Here is a 22,597-nt window from a genome sequence, read left to right as displayed (position 1 = left end):
GAAAATGAGAAGTTGTTCTGTAAAAAACAATCCCTAATACATCTACGTCGGCGGAAATATAAAAATGCTATGTATCTTGGAATGCAGTGACACAAAACAAAAATCATTTTCCCCAAAAAAAGTTTTTTTATTAACCAGTTCAGGACCGGGCTATTTTGCGCCTTCAGGACCAGACACCGTTTAGCCCTTTTTAGCACGTGTTAGTTAAATGGCTATAACTTTTATTTGTTGGGCTAACGACGTGATTTTTGCAACTTTTTTCCGTAGACAATGCAGGTTTCTTTTTTATCGTTTTTATACACACCTTTTTTGCTATTTTAGAATTTTTATTCATAAAGTTTGAAAATAATAGTAAAAAAAATAAGCTTTTTTACGTTTCAGCTATTTTTTTTTGGTAATAACATAGTTTTACCCTAAAATAGACCTTTTATTTGGGATCGTCATTATCTACCGTAAATTTTAATATATTACATGTCTATATTAGGGTAATTGGGTCAGCGCTAGCGTTACAACAATGATTGGCGGGGGGAACTGTTTTTTTTTGGGATGGGTATTTTATGTGTATTTATTCTAAAAAAAAATTTTTGCACCTGACTTTACTATTTTTTTATTACTATGGTCTGTCCCTCAAAGGTCAAAAAAGACCTTTGGGGAACTTTATATATTTTTTTTCTTTCTTTTACACCATGTTTTTCCACTGTAACTAGAGCTGCACAGCAGCCCCAGTTACAGGGGAAATCAGCCCTCTCATAGTGACGATTGTCACTAATAGGGCTGTGCTGGGTCTAGTTAGACCCAGCAGCAGCCTGCCACTAACGGCACCCGGCGATCATGTGACCAGCCACATGAATACCGGGAGGAATAGAGACAGCGGCGCAGCCGCGGCCTCTATTCATATACACAGTGTTCATTGAGCGCTGTGTACAAGTCATCAGGGAAGACAGAAGCAGAAAAAAGCTGCTTCTATTGTCTCCTCAGGGTCCCCGGCAGTCACTGACAGCCGGAGACCCGACATTCAGCTGCCCGATCGCGCGGGCAGCAAGTTAAAACTCGAGCCGTAAAAAATCTATGGCTCGGGTTTTAAGGACCCTGACCGCTGGCCGTAAAAATACAGCCAGCGGTCGGGAACCAGTTAAAACATAATGAAAACTATATAAATTTAGTATCTTCATCTTTGTAATGGCCCATCGAATATATTTAACATATTATTTTTACTGCACGCTGAACGCCTTAAAAATAGATCCAAAAAATAATGGCAAAGTTGCTGTATTTATCCATCCCCCAAAATTAATAGAAGTAATTATGTAGATTATATGTACCCCCAAATGGTTCCTATAAAAACTACTTGTCCCACAAAATACAAGGGCTCATACAGCTACATTGACGAAAAAATAAAAAAGTTATAACTGCTGGAACACAGAGGTGGAATTTTTTTTACTGCCCTTTAAGGCTAAAATTAGTTACATCACTAAGGGATTAAAATGCATTTAAGTAAATATAGTTGGTGCATTACTCAGTTGCCTTGAGACATAAATTTATAATTTACAACAAAATAAAGTGACATTTTCAGAAGGGTTTTTCCAGTTTTATTGTGACTGTTAGGCCTTATTCAGATGGCCGTGTTCGGTCAGGGATATACGAACCGTATGTCGGCCGTATATCCCGGACCGACCACAGTTCAAGGAGCCAGGCTCTAGCATCATAGTTATCTATGATGCTAGGAGTCCCTGCCTCACCGCGGGATTACTGTCCCGCACTGAAATCATTATCACAGTACAGGACAGTATTCCTGTGGGGAGGCAGGAACTCCTAGCATCATACATAATTATAATGCTAGGAGCCTGGTTCCCTGAACTGTGGTTTCTTAAATTACCTTTTTATTATGGAAATGAAGAGTGCACCTATCAATTAACCATCCCAAAAAAATGTCTCCTGACTGCTTCGCTTACCTTAACCCAACCCCCCCCCCCCCATTTTCGCTACTTTTTGTTCCTGCCTGGCTGAGGGGCGGGATCACACTGTAGTGTCTGCCATTACAATGAGTACAGGAGCCGCTGCTCTCACTTCCCACAAAACATTGCGGCCGGAATCAGGAGCGCGCACGGCGCACCACACTAACAGATCGCTGTCAAATGACATAAAGAAGATACTTATTAGTTCTATATACTTACTATACATCATTATTTTCTTGTGAACACGGATAGAGGCTTTTTTGGTGAACAGAAAAGACCGCGTCACGTGCCAGACGAGGGAAGTGGGAAATTGACAATGTACGAGCAGAGAGTGCTTTAGCTGGACCACGGGAGCACGCACAGTAGATGACCGGAAGAAATCCGTATACACGGAAACAGGGAATGGTATACGGATTTCACTTAACTGTCTTGAGGCAATTTGTTTACTGGTGGTAAACTGCTCAGCAACGAAATATAGTAACGGAATTACTGTTTTCAATGCAAAAATTGTTTGATATAATATATTCATTATATAATAATAGATCTGGCAACAATAATCTCAAATTTAGAAATAAAAGTGAAATGATAGTGACCCTTTAAGTGAAAAGTCATGTACTATTGTAGCTATCATCTTTTAGATTACACAGGTGAGATATTTTTCTAACTTAATGTTTTCTTTATACAGATGTTTTAAGTGACAAAGTGCCTCACTACACCAAACCAAGATACTATGATTCTCGTGCACTACCTCTGCCTGATGTACCCTTTGTATCGGAGTTGAATCCACAGCAAGAATCGCTTAAAGTAAAGGAAGCAGCAAGCTGGACTCAACTAACAAAGGAGGAAAAACTAGCATGTACGTCATGTCTTATATCTAAATATCATACATATAAAACATATGACATTGCAGATGAACATGGAAAATATTAGAAGCAAGGATAAAAGGGTAGATGTAATGTATAAAGTTCTTGATGTATATACACTTGGATACACTGTGTGCATCAGCATCAGATTTGATCATTCAGTTAAAGCTTGGAGCATATCTAAACTTTCAGATGACTTCAAGACTATGTTGCCATATGTGTGTACATGAGAAATAACAGTCTTTGGCCATTATATGACTTGTATTTATCATTGTTTAGCAGTTTTCCCCTCTGCAGACTCTCTCTCTAAGGGTATGTGCACACACACTAATTACGTCCGTAATTTACGGACGTATTTCGGCCGCAAGTACCGGACCGAACACAGTGCAGGGAGCCGGGCTCCTAGCATCATAGTTATATACGATGCTAGGAGTCCCTGCCTCTCTGCAGGACAACTGTCCCGTACTGTAATCATGTTTTCAGTACGGGACAGTAGTTCCACGGAGAGGCAGGGACTCCTAGCATCGTACATATGTATGATGCTAGGAGCCCGGCTCCCTGCACTGAGTTCGGTCCACTACTTGCGGCCGAAATACGTCCGTCAATTACGGACGTAATTAGTGTGTGTGCACATACCCTAATTGTCAGTTTTTTCTGAGCTAGTGGATGGAGCCTAACTGCTATCATGTCTTCTATACATTGCACACATAGAAGAGGAGAATCCTGCTCTCATATCTCTATCACACGCATATATATATATATATATATATATATATATATATATGTATATATATATATATATATATATATATATATATATATATATATATATATATATATAAATAGAGAGAGAGAGGAGATTATGCTATGGAGGAGATTATACAGAAATACTGAGCATTGTTGCTGTGAATCCAGCACTGGGGTGAGGTGTAACACTTACCAGGAGGCTGCAGCAGTGTCTGTGTGTCTCTATCTTCCTCTGCTCCTGCTCCCTCCTCCCCTCTCAAGACTATAGAAGTCAGCTGTAACTGAAACATTCAGTGAGATGATATTTCATCTTGTCTAGAGGAGATGGATTTGGCAGTAAATTCAGAACAGTTAGGGGAAAGGGGCAGTGTAATGAGACTGAAAAGTGGAGAAAGAGGTATTTTTTTCTAATAAGATATATTACAAAGTTTCCTATATTCGCTTATGCCATTGATTTTTGGAAAGTTTGTTAAATTATGTTAAATGGATTCTTACTACTTTTAATGGTTTTGCATCTCTCTTATGCAGTGTATCATATCAGCTTCAACCAGTCCTACACAGAGATGAAAAAGGGATCACCATCAGAATGGAAAACTGTGTTAGGTGGTGTACTTTACTTTCTGGCCTTCAGTGGACTATACCTCTGGTGGCAACGAACATACGGTCAGTGTGATTTACATTCTCTTGAAAAATATTTTGAAAATATATAAAAAATAAGTTGAAATCCTTATGAAGAATATAAAGACTATTTCCATTTACCACACAATATTTCCATCAATGCTTCTCAGTAAAAAGATTGGACTACATATAACTTACAATATTTTTATACGTGTAGCTGTTGGCGGTGCAGCAGTAACAGTCAACCTGAGGGCTCTGCCAGAGGCATAGCTAGGTTCCCCTGCACCCGGGGAAAAGATTCAGATTGGCGCCCCCCCCCCCCCCAAGTTCTTTCCCGACATTACCTTCCCCTTCGCCATGTTTGCTTTCTCTTCCAATCAATGAGGTGTAATTTTTTTTTCACAATTTTTTTAATGTAACTCGAGCATAAAACCATTTCTACACTTTACAAGGATATAGTTCTATAAGGTAGTTTAATATAACAATAAGTTGAAAGCAAATAAATTAAAGGGGCCAAACACAGCCTCCTTGTAGATTTGCACCACACACAACCCTCTTGTAAATAGCGCCGGATGCGGTACAATTTTTGACATTAAAAAGGATAGAAACCATAACGGGACTCCATCAGACCCCCTTATAAGTCAATGGGTTGCCAGTCACCATTTGGATCTGCGGTATGACAGATCTGTCAAAACGTCATGGTTTCTATTATAAACACTATTGTCAACAGAACCTAAAGGGGGTTTTACACTGGGCGATTATCGGGCAGACAGGCGTTCATAGAAAGCTTGTGGACGATAATTGCCCTGTGTAAGCAAGCCAGCGATCAGGAGATGATCGAGCAAATGCTCGATCATCTGCTGATCGTATATTTTTAAAAAAGTAAAATATTATCGTTGTCTGCAGCACATCTCCCTGTGTAAACATGGAGACGCGCTGCTGACATGATAATAATGTATGGGGACGTGCGATTGTAGTAACAACCACTCGTCCCCATACCTGGCGCCTTGTGACAGGAGCAAACGATCGCCGATCAACGATGCCTCGTTGATCGGCGCTCGCTGCTGCGGCCGATTATCGGCCGGTGTAATAGGGACTTTAGTCAGGGGACAGGGTGTGAACAAACAAATGAAATACAAAACTAGTTAACTCTAATCTTTATGAGCAGATAATTTTTTTTAGCTCTCTGCCTTTCAGCAGCCATAACTTTTTTTATTTTTTTAATTGATGTGTCTATATGAGGCCTTGTTTTATGCAGAAGAAATTGTATTTTTTTTTCTTTGCAATTTGGAGGTAGAAAAAATGTGATTTATTATTTTCTATTTTATTGGTTTATTTTTTATCCCATTCATGTTTCACGCTAAATAATGTGCTAAATTAATTCTTCAGGTTATTACAGTTTTGTAGATACCTAATATGTGTAGGGTTTTTTATGTAATGAATGGGCAATCAAATTAATTTTATGTAAAATACTGGTTGTTTTTTCACTTTTTTTCCTTTTTTTTTTTTGGTAAATTTTTTTTAATCCCATAATGGGATAACCTTATTTACAACTTTCTTTTTTATTTATAATGTATTCGCATACTCATGCTAATATATTACACTTTGTCACTATGTATCACATAGAGTACCCTAACAGCAGGCTTACTGAGAAGACAGCCCTGGGGTCCTTTATAGGACCCCAGGGCTGACTGCAGAAAGTTTCCCAAGTCTCCGATCACGTCACATGGTTTGCGGTGATGTGATCGAAGAGGGGAGTCCCCTTTGATTATGCCGCAGTCACGGAACGCAGCGATCAAAGGGTTAAACAGCTGGGGTCAGAATTTTTTTCCCAGCTGTACTCAAAAGGCTTCTCTAAGAACAGGAGTTGCTAGTTACAGCTTCTGCTTAGAGAATGAGCGCTCCCAGGAACGCTCATACGCCTTTTCTACAGTGATGCCAAAAGACGTCGCTGTAGACTCCGGAACTGCACCGCCTGCTGTCAAAAGACAGTGGGCAGTCAGGAAGGGGTCAACTCCCCAGCAGGGAAAGTTCCTAAAACAGTGCAATGTGTTATATCTATCTGTAAACAAGTGAGATGCTAGATGGCCACTGTAGCCTTACTTAATGCCTCGTGGTATATTGGATAAGACATACCAAAACTACAGTCCAGCGCACCCACTACTGCTACAGCAATGATGTCAGCAGGGCTGCAGATGATGGATGTCAGGATGTAACACTACACTTATCTGTATGAAAATGTTAGGCCTCATTCACACGACAGGGTCCGAGTGTCGGCCGGGAAAATCGGCCATTTTTGGCCGATTTTCCCGGCCGGTTTGCATCCGATTTGCATCCGTTCCGATTCCGTTCCGGGCCGAGTTGCCGTTTTTACCAGCCGATTTGGACCCGATTTGCATCCGTTTTTTTCCCTGTCCGTTTTAAAATCGGATGAATTTCATTTAAATTTGTTGCCACACACAGCCCTTTGTAGATAATGCCACAGCCCCCCTGGTAGGTAATGCCACCCAGCCCCCTGTTGGTGATGCCACACAGCCCCCTGTAGGTAATGCCACCCAGCCCCCTGCAGGTAATGCCACCCAGCCCCCTGTAGGTGATGCCACACAGCCCCCTGTTGGTGATGCCACCCTGCCCCCTGTAGGCGATGCCACCCAGCCCCCTGTAGGAACACCACCCTGTCCCCTGTAGGTAATGCCACCCAGCCCCCTGTAGGTAATGCCACCCAGCCCCCTGTAGGTAATGCCACCCAGCCCCCTGTAGGTAATGCCACCCAGCCCCCTGTAGGTAATGCCACCAAGTCCCATGTAGGTAATGCCACCAAGCCCCCTGTAGGTGATGCCACCAAGCCCCCTGTAGGCGATGCCACACAGCCACCTGTAGGTGATGCCACCCACCCTGCCCCCTGTAGGTGATGCCACCCTGCCCCCTGTAGGTGATTCCACCCCGCCCCCTGTAGGTGATGCCACCCAGCCCCCTGTAGGTGATGCCACCAAGTCCCCTGTAGGTGATCCCACACAGCCCCCTGTAGGTTGCACCCATCCCCCCCCCCCTTCCAGGAGAAGTCACTGACTTCAATGTCCATATATTGGCAGTGTAGTCACTGACTTCTCCTGAAGAGGAATTCCCTGCCACAGGTCGGGAATTCCGCTTCAGAAGTGAGTGACGTCACTGTGTCCATATATGGACAGTGTAGTCACTCACTTCTCCTGTAGCGGAATCCCCGGCCATAGAGTCGGGGATTCCGCTGCAGAAGTACGTGACTTTGCTGTGTCCATATATGGACAGTGTAGTCATGCACTTCTCCTGTAGCGGCATCCCCGGCCATAGAGTCGGGGATTCCGCTGCAGAAGTGCGTGACTTCGCTGTGTCCATATATGGACAGTGTAGTCACTCACTTCTCCTGTAGCGGCATCCCCGGCCATAGAGTTGGGGATTCCGCTGCAGAAGTGTGTGACTTCGCTGTGTCCATATATGGACAGTGTAGTCACGCACTTCTCCTGTAGCGGAATCCCCAATCCCCGGCCCCATAGACTTCTATGGGAGCCGGGCGGCCGGGCACCCGGCCGAAAATAGAGCATGTCCTATTTTTTGACGGCCGGTTTTACCGGCCGTCAAAAAATCGGTCGTGTGAATAGCCCCATTAGGGGTCTATTATTCCTAATGCAGCCGGATGCCGGCCGATTTATGAACGGCCGGCACCCGGCCGGGAAACCCTGTCGTGTTAATCCCACCTTAGAGTTTGTATGCTAAGTGCCATATCATGATGGAATATTTGTTGGGCATATTTACACAGCATTTCTGCAGCAAAATCTGCATATGTTAAGTGCAGATTTTGCTGCGGATTTCACCCCTTCTTCATTGAAAAGAGTAAAACCTGCAGTGAATATCCAGAACAGAATGAGCATGCTGGAGATTTAAAAATCCACAGCATGCTCTGATCTCTGTGCGAAAAATGTTCAGCAACATGTGGATGAGGTTTTTTAAATCTCATCCATTTGCTGCAACAGTCTTCATTTGCTGCAACAAATCCACTACGTGTGCATTGGATCTTTGACTCATTGCTAATGTTATTTGATGGAATAACGTTGACAACTCCCACATCTTAACAAAGTCTCATATATGGTGATACAAATAAGAGAAATGGTATGCTATTCACAACATGGATGTTTAACTGTATCATATTTCCAAGAATCTACATTTATTATGGAAATGCTGATTGGCTGCTCACTCCTGTGTTCGCATGGTTGAGTGAGGTACTTGGAAAGGAGAAAGTTCTCTGTGTCAGCGACCATGTTCAAATGTTTATTCATAAATTATATACAGCACTACCATTGTTAAAATATAAAAACATCCAATAGAAGATCAAACATGCTAGAATTTGGGAGTGCTGGATATTGTTCATGAAGTAAATCCATAATGCCTTTTCCGACAGTTTAACATTACAGGGAAGTGATTAGTGGGTGCAAATGTCCTCACTAGCTTAGCTTTGAAAACCAATTGACTAGGAGAAAATCTGCTGTGGCAGGGACCTTGCTCCACCGTACTTCACCAAAATACCTGACAAGCTCCTCTTAAGCTAAGTCCCACCTCCGCATCTGGTCCACAGCCCTATCATCTGGTCCACAGCCCTATCATCTGGTCCACAGCCCACTGTGGAGGGAATTGGAAGAACATTTGTACCCCTGACAAATTTCTGGGACAAGTCTTGCAGACGGACACGTGATTATGTGATCGCTTTATGTTTGTTTTGTTTCCTCATTTCTAGGTATAGTTTTTGTTTAATAAGGGTGGTTGAGCTTTATCGAAATAAGAATTATGAGTCTAAGGGTATGTTCACACGGCAGCCTCCGATACGCCTGAAATTACGGGAGAAAACAGCTCCGGAATTTCAGACGTAATGGCATGTGCAGGCGTTTTTCGCAGCGTCGTTTACGGACGTAATTGGAGCTGTTTTTCCATGGAGAAAACGGCTCCAATTACGTCTCAAGAAGTCTTTTTTACGTCGGCACAGTACATCGTAAAACCCATTCAAATGAATGGGCAGATGTTTGCCGACGCTTTGGAGCCGTATTTTCGGACGTAATTCGAGGCTAAAACGCCTGAATTACGGCCGTAAATAGGGTGTGTGAACCCAGCCTCAGAGGTGGTTTTGTGAAATTTATATTAATGTAAGCAAGACAATGTCGGAGGGCAAGAACAGGTTTAGTAGAGGTCTGGGTTTTCTGAGCTGGTTGATAGGGAATCTTGACATCTGCATTTCGCTTGCTGGTTCACCCAGGTTTTCAGTCTTCACAGGAACATAGTATTTGTAACTCCAAAGCCTGACTCATTCATAAACTATTTTTAGAGTGTTGCAATGAAGGAATAAGGTGTTGCATTTTCTCTGTCAGAATCTCTCTTCTATTTTCCTCACCTTCTACATCAAACATGCCTTGAAGCAAGGTTTCTATCTACTCTCCTTCCGAATTTTTATGCATAAAAATAAAAATGGGATTTTGTTTTTTAACATGTATATGTTAATATGTAAAGCAAAACAAAATTATCGGACTCTTGGACAAAGTTTTTTTGCCTCTGTTCACATTTGCGTTGGGTTCTGTTTTTTTGAGTTTCCATTGCTTTAAGAACAGATTCCGGAGTACTATTCCTGCCATCAAATACACAGAAAACCCAATAAAAACATAATAATTTCCATTTAAGTCAACGGGATCTATTAAGATTCATTGGGTTCCATTTAAAAAACAATCTGTCATACTGCACCTGTCCCGGCTCCATTAAAAATGGAAGCCATGACATAATGTGATCAGGGTCTAAACAGCACATTGAAATTATTCAATACTAATTACAAGTGATATTCAATAAAAGGTGTTATACTCCTCATCTTCTGTATGGGATGATATATATTAAAAAAAAACTAAATTAAAAGGTAAAAACTCATATGACTAGTATTGGAAGGACTGTAAAAAAGTAGCTACTTTCCTACCTAATTACCTTAAAGAGGCTCTGTCACCAGATTTTGCAACCCCTATCTGCTATTGCAGCAGATAGGCGCTGCAATGTAGATTACAGTAACGTTTTTATTTTTAAAAAACGAGCATTTTTGGCCAAGATATGACCATTTTTGTAGTTATGCAAATGAGGCTTGCAAAAGTCCAAGTGGGTGTGTTTAAAAGTAAAAGTCCAAGTGGGCGTGTATTATGTGCGTACATCGGGGCGTTTTTAATACTTTTACTAGCTGGGCGTTCTGATGAGAAGTATCATCCACTTCTCTTCAGAACGCCCAGCTTCTGACAGTGCAGATCTGTGACGTCACTCACAGGTCCTGCATCGTGACGGCCACATCGGCACCAGAGGCTACAGTTGATTCTGCAGCAGCATCAGCGTTTGCAGGTAAGTCGATCTTACCTGCAAACGCTGATGCTGCTGCAGAAACCACTTGTTGTTCTTGCACTCCTCCCATTCTGCCCTGGGTGATTTTAATCAGTTCAATGCTGGATCCTACCATCCCCAGGTATATATGTAGGCTTAGTCCCAGTTCTGGGTGTATGTGCAGCGTAGGTTCCCACCTTACAGAGGTCGCCTTGTCGTGGCAGGTGGGCTAACACTTTTTGATCAAAATGTGCACTAAGAACCTCCCTATTTGTAAGTAGATTTAGCTTTAGTGCATATTTATTTATATTTAGTGGTTTAGGTGGCATTAGTGTCGCAGGGTGCTGTCACCATTCTATGTTTGCTATATATATATATATATATATATATATATATATATGTATATACACTACCGTTCAAAAGATTGGGGTCACCCAGACAATTTTGTGTTTTCCATGAAAATTCACACTTATATTTATCAAATGAGTTGCAAAATGACTAGAAAATATAGTGAAGACATTGACAACAGCTCTATGGGGTTGAGATCTGATGACTCCATTACAGATAGAATACCAGCTACCTGCTTCTTCCCTAAATAGTTCTTGCATAATTTGGAGGTGTGCTTTGGGTCATTGTCCTGTTGTAGGATGAAATTGGCTCCAATCAAGCGCTGTCCACAGGGTATGGTGTTGCAAAATGGAGTGATAGCCTTCCTTACTCAAAATCCCTTTTACCTTGTACAAATCTCCCACTTTACCAGCACCAAAGCAACCCCAGACCATCACATTACCTCAACCATGCTTGACAGATGGCATCAGGCACTCTTCCAGCATCTTTTCAGTTGTTCTGCGTCTCACAAATGTTCTTCTGCGTGATCAAAACACCTCAAACTTCTATTCGTCTGTCCATAACACTTTTTTCCAATCTTCCTCTGTCCAATGTCTGTGTGCTTTTGCCCATATTAATCTTTTCCTTTTATTAGCCAGTCTCAGATATGGCTTTTTCTTTGCCACTCTGCCCTGAAGGCCAGCATCCCAAAGTCGCCTCTTCACTGTAGACGTTGACACTGGCGTTTTGCGGGTACTATTTAATGAAGCTGCCAGTTGAGGACCTGTGAGGCGTCTATTTCTCAAACTAGAGACTCTAATGTACTTGTCTTGTTGCTCAGTTGTGCAGCGGGGCCTCCCACTTCATTTTCTTCTCTGGTTAGAGCCTGTTTGTGCTGTCCTCTGAAGGGAGTAGTAGGAAATTTTCAGTTTCTTGGCAATTTCTCGCATGGAATAGCCTTCATTTCTTAGAACAAGAATAGACTGTCGAGTTTCACATGAAAGCTCTCTTTTTCTAGCCATTTTGAGAGTTTAATCGAACCCACAAATGTAATGCTCCAGATTCTCAACTAGCTCAAAGGAAGGTCAGTTTTATAGCTCCTCTAAAGAGAAAAACTGTTTACAGCGGTGCTAACATAATTGCACAAGGGTTTTCAAGTGTTTTCTAATCATCCATTAGCTTTCTAACACAGTTAGCAAACACAATGTACCATTATAACACTGGAGTGATGGTTGCTGGAAATGGGCCTCTATACACCTATGTAGATATTGCATTAAAAACCATACATTTGCAGCTAGAATAGTCATTTAGCACATTAACAATGTATAGAGTGTATTTCTGATTAATTTAATGTTATCTTCATTGAAAAAAACTGTGCTTTTCTTTCAAAAATAAGGAAATTTATAAGTGACCCTAAACTTTTGAACGGTAGTGTATATATATATCTATAGGTTTTCAAAGGTGTACATAGCCATTAATTATAGCTGCGGACTGAGGTTATCTGTGAGCGGCTGCTAATTAGACACTCAGAGAAATAGCAAGGGGGAATAGGGATCAAGTTTGCTGCTTCTGTATATTCAAGCAGTTATTCAAGCAGTGCTTTGTCTCCCCAGAAGGAAAGAGCCTACCCAACAGCTCAGCATTGGTTACTTCACTGTTTGGTCCGTGGGGGTCGAGCCGCATCGGCAGATTTCACAGCGCCACTCTCTCTATTACTGTCTACAGTAAACCAACAACCCCAGTAACTGCAAATATTATAAGTTCTCATTGGCGTCAGAGCCTCTGTCGCAGTTTCCGTCAGATATTACGTAAAAAATTGTGCTACCTGCTGCGTTATTTTTTCAGGACTACTCGCCCTAGCCCTATAAACCCCATTTTAAGACAATGTTCTATCTTTAGGTGGTGCGTGTGCGGCATGTGTCTGATGTTATTCATGTGTACAGTGTAAACAGTGGCGTTATTCATGTATACAGTGGATACGGTGGCATTATGTGTATAGTGTATATATAGCAGCATTATTTGCGTACAGTATATAGCGCTATTATAAAGAATATAATGAATTTGGACAGAAAGGCCCTGTTCACACTGAGTTTTTTGCAGGTGGAAAAATCTGCCTCAAAATTCCTTAAGGATTTTTACCTGCCTGCACGGTGTTTGCCGTGTTTTGCGCTGCATTTTTCATTGAGTGACGTAGGCAAAAAAACGCTGCCAAGACCGCTTTCTCTGCCTCCCATTGATGTCAATGGGAGGTCAGAGACGGAAACGCCCGTAGATAGGGCATGTCGCTTTTCTTACCCAGCGAGTCGTTTCTATTGCTCGCGGGGAAAAAATGCCTCCGCCTCCCATTGAATTCAATGGGAGGTGATTTCGGGAGTTTTTTGGCGCGGTTTCTGATGCGGTCCCATGCTATAAACCTTAATATTCTGCTTCACAGGCATAATGTACTGGCATATAGAGATATTCAGTATCTCTATATGCCAGTACATTATACGTGAGGGGAAAAAAGATGAAAAGTACATTTTAAAAAAAATTTCCTTAAATTTCCTCCAAAAGAACGGCACAAAACAATTGCAATAAAACACATTTTAGTAAAACACTTTATTAAATAAACATCACAAAACATTAAATTATATATATATATATATATATAGACATATTTAGTATCCCCGTTACCGAAAAGCAACCGTTACCATACAGTGAATACATTAATTACGGTGGTCAGTAAATGGCGAAAATTAAAATAGTGCAATTGCTTTTTTTCTGCATTTAACTCATAATAAAGGTTAATAAAAAGAAAAAGCTTTCTTTATATGTGAGGCAAAATGTTGCCTAAAAAAATCAACAGATTAGTATATCATCGGTGCGGGTCCGACACCAAGCTGCTCCGGTGGCCTGCGGACAATGGATGCTATGGCACATAATGCTATGCACGAAGCCGGAAGAAGATGGCTCCGTACAAAGCATAGCAGCCGTGCTGAAGAACTGCAAGTCTGCGCCTGTTCACTTGAATAGGAGCAGTACTGCAGCTCGGCCGCTATTCCGTGGCAGGAGCTAACTACATGTACATCCGCTGCACGGAGGCACTGGACCAGCTGATCTGTCCGGGGTCCGGGTGTTGGACCCCCACAGATCATGTACTGATTCCTATCCGGTGGATATGTCATCAGTTGTCAGAAGGTGGAAAACCCCTTTAAATTACAAACTGACAGCTGCCTCTTTCCTTCTTCACACATGGCATTTTTTTCGTGTTATTTTGTGAAAAATAACAAGAAATTATATTTGTGTAATTTTCACTGAAAAACGTGCAAAAAAAACCTAAAAAAAGCCGCAAAAACCATGAAGAAAATGTCACTAGCGACATTATTGTTGTAAAGTATACTGGTAGATTAAATAAGTCAAGGCATAAGGGTGCCCAATGTGACTTAATGTCCCAAGGTGCCATGTAGACCTGGAGCTGGCACCAGCACAATATTCCTACTAGTAAATCAGCTAAGAGGCATGCACTATTTTGCATACAGCTCATGCTCTCTTAAAGGGACACTCCGGCCAAAACTAAACTTTCCCATGTGTACTATGGTATTCCATGTGTCGGTCTCTCATCTGTTATTTTTCTTGCTGCTTCTATCTCTATATATCAGACTGGGACGGTTGCTTAGCAGTGGTGTGAATTAGGCTCGATGACACGCTATCTCTACTTGAGTCTATGGAGATCTATGTGTCACCCATCACAGGCTTCAGCAGTTCCTGTACCACATTAGTTTTCCACAGTGGGGATAGAAACTTCTATCATCAGCTACCACTGATACTTAGACAGGTTCCTGTCACACAGGTATAATGTAGAAGAATATAGTGCAGCCTCCCTATCTGTATACTTATGGTTTCTCAGCTTATTTAGGAGATTATAGGGAGAATAATAATCACAGTGTCCCCCAGCATGCAGAAATGGTGGGGTATTTAGTTGGTCATGTGATGCTGTGCTGAAGGATCATGGGATTGATAGCAAAGCAGAGAGGAAGAGAAAGCTGGGGAAATCTAAGAATCAAGATGGAGGCTTTTTTAAAACACAGACCAGGCAGTTCAAAAAGTAAGTACAGTATACATGAAAGAAGTGTAGAGTGTGGTATACAGTCAGGTGGGGAATGCAGACATGGAAAGTTGTGTTTCCACTGGAGGTCTTCTTTAAATCTCCCCTGACTGAGAGTTTGGTGAGCCATTCTGTGGATGCTGTAGCACCTTCTAGGTCGTAAGAGTATCTGATTTATACAGTAATTCAAAGATATCGGTGACAGATTCGCTTTAGATCGCACACCTTCGAATTTCTACGTTCCTCCACTGCAGTTTTTCATGCAGAAATAAGCACACAAAAAAATTATTTATATAGAAGTGATGGGGATTTATAATAGTCCTAATAAAAAGAAAATTCAAACTGCAGAATTCTATATTCTTAATATTTTTGGGCACCTTTTTTTTTTTTACACATAGATGTCAATTACGGAAACTACATGTATAAACAATAGGATTCTTCATACTACTTCTTTAAAAAAATAAAAATCATTATGATGGCAAAATCATTAACGTGATTTCTCTGCTGTTTTTAGATGTAATAGTAGTATAGTACATGGCCATAGGACCCCTGTACTGTAAATGAAAGATCCAAATGCTTTCCTGTGTATAAATTGATAATTACAATCACCTATACTCTTTCGATGCCCCTTACACAAAAAAGCTTTAGTGTTACTGGAATTTACAGAAAGAAAATACGGTATTTTAAAGGATCATAAGCTTAGAGTTTGATACGGTTCCAGAATTCTTTCCTTAAATCTCCTCTTAGTGAATCTATATTCTAGTGAGCTTGGCAGCATATAAAAGTATACCAGTACATAAAACATGACCCATTGTCATGACCAACAGATGGCAGCAGATCTCTTTCTCTTTATAAGGCACGTAGGATGTGTTGCACATGGCATGATTTTTCCGCCTTGTTTCCTAGCATATACTTTATTTACCATGTGTCTCATTCTTCAGAACAGAACATATCTTTTCTTTATAGACTTTAACGCGACTCGTACCACTTACTCTTGTACTGTACCACATTCTTTACTGCTGTAGATTAAATAAGAAATGGGGAGAAAAGCTATTTATGTTTTAGGGTTGGGGTTTCAATCTTCAAAAGTATCTACATGTAAAGTAAATGATCATTTTTTACCTAGTTTATTATTCAAATGGTTAAAAACATTTTCTTTATTGATTATGGGAAACATATGTGAACATTTTTTATGAGGTGGATGTCTATGGTAAAAACAAAGTGGTTGGTAGATCACGGCACCAGATATGTTTATACACAGAGTGCCTACAATACTTGTAATCCAGCAAAAATTTTTATTCCACTTGTATTCTTCAACCTCTGTAATATAAACGCTGGCACATTGGTCCTAGAGAGCTGATTGTGGGCAACATGGCTGAGGGGCACAATATTGGCATACTTTGCCACAACAATTTGGGCTGCTTTAGAATGCTAAAGTATGTAGTTGTTCGAAGCCAACACAGGGATGGAGTCTGTACTTGTAATGTAAAAATAGGGGTTAATTGTTAATAATGCTGTAAATCCCCATTCCGGTATAGATATGATGAGGTTAAAAAAACAACAACCTCTTATATGCATTAATTTCATAACATTTTACATTTTTTGGGCAGGTTCTTATGAACCTTCTTTAATCAATTTACAATTGTCGTGAATTTATAAATCTGAGATATGTAAAATAATTAAATTTTTTTTAAATTTTCTTTTAATATTTATTTAAATTCAGAAACCATTTATTGTAACGTGTAATAATGAGGGACATTCAGGGAAGGTGTTTAATGGCTTTTGTAACTTGTATTTAAAGGAATGCATGCCATGCTGTGCCAACGTGGTCCCAACCTGCAAACATTGTGCATATGTATTCATGAGCACACCTCAGACTGGTAGAACTTTGTAAAATTTCGTAAATTATGCTATTACCCTGCCAGATGGTTGCAGTAGCTCTCTCTTTGCAGTGACCTTTACCTTACAACACATTTCATTTCTCTGCCATCTTATTTTATAACGGATGCTGGCTTAGCAGGACAACAGCATTAGATCATGGAATGGTCCTTCATTTTCTATGCATAAAACTATAACCTTATAACATCATTTTTATGCATGGACTGATGAAATGATTGTACATGAAATAATTCCGTTTATCTTTACCGTAAAGCTTTTCATAGGATATATTTACAGTTAACTCAACAAAATCCTAAACGCATCATAAATATGATTGACATGCTTTAGAAAAGTGTATAGGTTTTCTAAAATTTGGTCTTTCATTGACTTTAATGTTATGTTTTTATTTCAAGAAGTACAGAGACCAGACTAACCAGTGGGCATGGAGAACCAGCATAGTCACCGGCTGGCTGTGGCACCTGTTGCTAGGCGATGGCCCAGATGTCAGCCACTGTCTAGCAAACACAGCACGTGTATTTATTTGGGAGTGTAAGGTACTCCATAGGGGTATGTTGCCACGGGCCGCATACGGAAGAACGCAGGTAATTCAGTCACAGAAATCCTCAGCAAACAGTGCGTTTTTGCTGCACATATTTCTGAGGAAACACTGAGGTTCTTCTTCAGCAGTTTTACCTGCGGGTTTACGATCAAGTATTGATTATAGCAACCTTTATGTGCATTTGTGGATTACCAGCACTTTCTACTGTGTTCCCGCTGCGTAAACGCTGTACAAACCCCAACGAAACTCATCTGTTGCGGAACTTTTGCTCCCCAGTCATATCTATGGCCCAAACACGCGACAGAACCCGTAGCATAACCTGCTGTGGAACGGAAAGTCGCACCACACAACAATTTCCCCACAATGTTTCTGCGTATTTTTTTCTGCAATGTGTGGCTGAGATTTGCTAAATCTCATTCACTTTTCTGCTACTGCAAAGGCTGCAGAATTTTCACGGAGAATTCTGTGTAAGGCTGGGTTCCCACAGTGCAGATTTGCTGCAGATTTTGCATGCGGTTTTTTAGCCAAAACCAGAATTTGATCCAGGAGAGGAGACCTTTAAGGCCTTTCTTTATATATTTCTTCTGTTTAGGTTCTGTTCCTGGTTTTGACTAAAATAACACATGCAAATTCTGCATCAAATCTGCACTGTGCGAACCCAATCTTAGGGTATGTTCACACGGCAGTGTCCGTTATGACTTAAATTACGGTGCTGTTTTCAGGAGAAAACAGCACCGTAATTTCAGCCGTAACGGCATGTGTAGGCGTGTTTCGCTGCGTCCATTACGGACGTAATTGGAGCTGTTTTTCCATGGAGTCCATGGAAAACGGCTACATTTACGTCTGAAGAAGTGACAGGCACTTCTTTGACGCGGGCGTCTTTTTTACGCGCCGCCTTTTGACAGCGGCGCGTAAAAAAAAATTACCGTCGGCACAGAACATCGTAAAACCCATTCTAATGAATGGGCAGATGTTTTCCGACTCTTATGAGCCGCATTTTCGGATGTAATTCGGGGCAAAAACGCCCGAATTACGTCCGGAAATAGTGTGTGTGAACCCAGCCTTAGGGTGCAGTAACATGTAGCAGATTTTGTTGCACAAATTTCTGCGATTGAAAATCCATTCCATTCATCTGAATAGAACTTGTTGAAATCCATGCACCTGCTGCAGAAATAACCACATTCAGGGGAATAGAACTGATTTTCTGTCACAGCACTTTCTGCAACAGCATGCGACTGCACCCTTGAATATTTACAATTGGAAAACATATTATTCCCCTTCAATACAAATATATCATGGAGATTCTAGTTTCAAGAATACCTTAAAGGGAACCTGTCAGCAGCTTTGAGGCCTCAAAACTGCTGACGGAGCAATAAAGGGGAGGGAGAGGGCATTTTAAACATTTTTAAACATATCTTTTTCTCTCAGTCATGCAAGTTGCACGACTGAGAAAACTATGTTTAATTCTCGATCACAAGTGTCACTAAGGCAGGACTTGATGTGCAAGTCCTCCTGCACTGCACGCTGCTAGCCCCGCCCCTCTGTTCTGAGAGATGGCTCTACCGATCTGCTGATTAGAGCTGTCACTCAGAGCAAAGAGTGGCGGTCACGCACTTGTGACTGCCACGCCAGGGGAATCAAACGTCATTTTTTTTTCAGTAATGCAACTTGCATGACCAGCATAAAGGTATGTTTAAAATGTCCTCTCCTCCCCTATTTCGCTCTGTGAGCAGCTTTAAGACCTTAACACTAGACTTAGAAATTAATAATATAATTAAACAGTAGATAAACTTAAGATTCCTTAGATATTTATCACCTTTAATTGCAATCTGAGACAAAATACGATCAAGAAATGAAGGGATCAAGGGAGGAATTGCTGGGAAATTTTTCTTTTTTTTCCGAATTTTCTATATAATGTGCCTTAAATAAAATTATTTTCATATTTTCAGTACATGAGTGGCAATAGTTATGAAAGCGGATTTCACATCTTTCTTGGCATTTCTCTTTTAGTAAGTACTTGTATTTCCCATGAAATAACAATGATGGAGTATCTTTTCTTAGAACTGCGTTGAGCTATGCAATGCAAAAACTGAAATCTGTGGCAAGTCCGCTGTGATATCTGCAATGTCTGAACTACCTGTCAAATATGCAAATGTTGGTGCAGATTCGTTGCGTGATTGCCCCGAATCTACACCAACATTTGCAGCGGAAAAATTCCCCCACGTCTGAACATGGCCTTATTCCTCTTGGAAATGTATGAATAAATTGCCAACTGGGTGTCAGATTGTGTTTTTTATACAATGCCAACTGTCGGCGCTTTTTCATGACAAGACGCCAACCGAAGACCGATATCTGTGGAAAAGTTAATCTGTCATTTTTAATTTTTCCAGTCGTTGTTTGGTGCAGCCCTTGGAAAGTTGTTCATGGCAAACAACAGATCTGCATTCTATCAATAGAAGCCCAGACCACAAGCCACAGATCAAGGCAGAGGTCGATCGGCGAGTTGTCATTTTGGAGTTCTTGTCCAAAACAATAACCTTCTTAGACCAACCATGAACAACAAGTCGTTCAGAAAACGGCCAACTCACTAATGTAGGGCCAACCTAAGAGAAGATCGAGAATTGTTATTGACAAGGCGGCAAAGGCACATGTAGGAGCAGCTATTGGTTTTCCTACAGGTCCTTGGTTATTGTGAAGGCACGTTTTTAGCCTAGATATAATTTGTACATAGTTTGCAGCAGGTGTACTTATACAAGATGCTTGGAAAAGATTCTTGTTAGTGTGTCTGTAGTTCTTAAAGGCCTTAAAAAGTAAACCTTCAAAAGTGATTTTTTTTTAATTTTTTTTATAAAAATGGCAGTGTGTTTGGTACAACTTTAAAATTAGTTTTTTATTAAAAATTCTTTATACTTTTTGAGATACACTGCCCTGTATTCTTTATACAGAGCAGCTGTATCGTTTGCCAAGACCTGAATCCGCCAGTCCCACAGACCTGACGGGTTCAGTATCGGCGTGTCCTGCATGTCTCTGACATGCAGGATCCACCTGTAATCTATCACATCTAAGTTCTAAATTTAGATGTGATGGATAACTGCTGGATCCTGCATGTAGGAGAACACGCAGGACCCGCTGACACTGAATCCATTAGTGTCGTGGACCTGACAGGTACAGGATTCAGCAAACGATACAGCTGCTCTGTATACAGGATACAAAGCAGCTGTATCTCAAAAAGTATAAAAGATTTTTAATAAAAATGAATTTGTAAGATGCACTAAATACACTGACATTTTGATTTAAAAAATATAATAAATCACTTTCAAAGGTTTACAGGTCCAATGGGGAATTGTTGATCTTAGCATATGGCCTGACACATACATGGAGGCGGTACAGAGGCAGCAACATGTACTGCAGCTTTATCCTGTACTTGGTACTACGGCTTACATTCAGACAGTTATTTAAACCTGTCAGACAAAGACCCAATTCTGTAGAGCCCATATTATAGATAATGTTCCCCTTACTTGCTTTACTATCTCAACTGTTCTGAAACCAAAGCTGAAAAAAACATATTTACGCACCAGTAAGAATCCTATATAAAGAATGAGTTCAATTTGTTGTTTCTGGGTACTGCCAGCTATTTCTGTAAAGCTAATATTTTGCTAACATGCTGGGTATTTACTAGGATTTTTTCCAGAACAGCTGGGAAAAATAATGAAGTTAATGTTAATACAATTAATAATAACGAATGTATGTAGTAAAAACGACAATAAGAGTATGAGAAAACACCTTATATTGCAAACATCTTATAAATATCATCCATCAACCGGTATAGTCTGCATTCCAAGTAAGGGAGAGTGTTGATTCTATACAATGCCTACCAAGATGTGTTTCTGTCAGATTCTCATTCTCAGCTTCTCATGCCAAGTAAAGCAGTTTGGTCAGTTTTCCCATGGATTCTCAAAGGAACGGCTGGGCTGACATAAGTGCTGGCACCATGGGAATACCTGCAAACTATTGCCAAAAGCCTTGATTTCAATTACCACACGAAACATTTACAAAACAGCTTGCTCTGATGTAAGTGTGATGCATGTTCTGTGAAGAGGTGGAGCGCAACATCAAAAATAAAATAAAAAATGAGGGCAATTGTTTTTGAGAACAAAGCACATACCTTGGCACAAATACTCATGAAAATGCTGCTTTGTTTTTGGTATGCTCAATGGCAGAGTTCCCTCTCATTAAAACAGTGTAAACGATCACATATTAACCCATTATATGCAGTACAACCGGGAAATTTACACAAAAAAAAAACATGATTTGTTAATTCTCTAAAAATGTTTTTGTAACTACTATTGATTATTTTGTTCATGTTTATTCGTGGAAGTATTGCATTGCTTATCTAGATGACCATGTGAAAAGACCTCCATTCCCAGAAACAAATAGGAGCGTTGCGGTCTCTAAAATGGGTCTTTGGATTAAAATGGAATCTAGCATTCAGTTGTGGAAATAAATATCAAGCCAGATCCCTTTACCACCCTCTGAATGTAAATGGTTGAAATCACAGACTTAGGGGGGATTCACACGAACGTGTATTGGGTCCGTGCAGGCCGCGTGGTTTTCACGCGCCACGCACAGACCAATACAAGTCTATGGGGCAGTACAGACAGTCCGTGCTTTTTGCGCAGCGTTTGTCCGCTGCGCAAAAAGTGCGACATGCTCCATATCTCCGCGTATTTCGCGCATCACGCACCCATTGAAGTCAATGGGTGCGTGAAAACCACGCAGGTCGCACGGAAGCACTTCCGTGCGAACCGACTGAAACAGCGCACCAGCTGTCAAAAGGATGAATGTAAACAGAAAAGCACCACGTGCTTTTCTGTTTCCAAACATCCAAACGGAGTGTCTTTGAGACGAGCGAACCCGGACAACCGAACCGAACTTCACCGGGTTCGGCCGAACTCGTTTTGGCCGAACCCGGCAAAAAAATTTCCGGTACGCCACGTCAGGAGATAGTCACTGTCCAGGGTGCTGAAAGAGTTAAACTGTTTCAGCACCATGGACAGTGACTTCCGATCCCAATATACATGAACCTGTAAAAAAAAAACGAAGTCCTGACTTACCGATAACTCCCGGCTTCTTCCTCCAGTCTGACCTCCCGGGATGACAATTCAGTCCAAGTGATAGCTCCAGCCAATCACAGGCCAAGCAC

General features: G+C 40.9%; 1 protein-coding gene across 1 annotated transcript in view; it reads left to right on the top strand.

Moving 5' to 3' along the window:
• LOC142652801 (cytochrome c oxidase subunit 4 isoform 1, mitochondrial-like) overlaps positions 1-22,597 on the top strand; it is a 142,216-nt gene that overhangs the window by 106,008 nt on the left and 13,611 nt on the right. The window contains exons 3-4 of the mRNA XM_075828482.1: positions 2,638-2,808; positions 4,091-4,225. Of these exons, the coding sequence (XP_075684597.1) occupies positions 2,638-2,808; positions 4,091-4,225 (306 nt within the window). The remainder of the gene's footprint in view (positions 1-2,637; positions 2,809-4,090; positions 4,226-22,597) is intronic.

Source organism: Rhinoderma darwinii, chromosome 5, assembly GCF_050947455.1.
Source record: "Rhinoderma darwinii isolate aRhiDar2 chromosome 5, aRhiDar2.hap1, whole genome shotgun sequence".
NCBI classification, from domain to species: domain Eukaryota; kingdom Metazoa; phylum Chordata; class Amphibia; order Anura; family Rhinodermatidae; genus Rhinoderma; species Rhinoderma darwinii.
The sequence above is the reverse complement of the archived record's forward strand: the minus strand, read 5'-3'. Positions and strand labels throughout refer to the sequence as shown.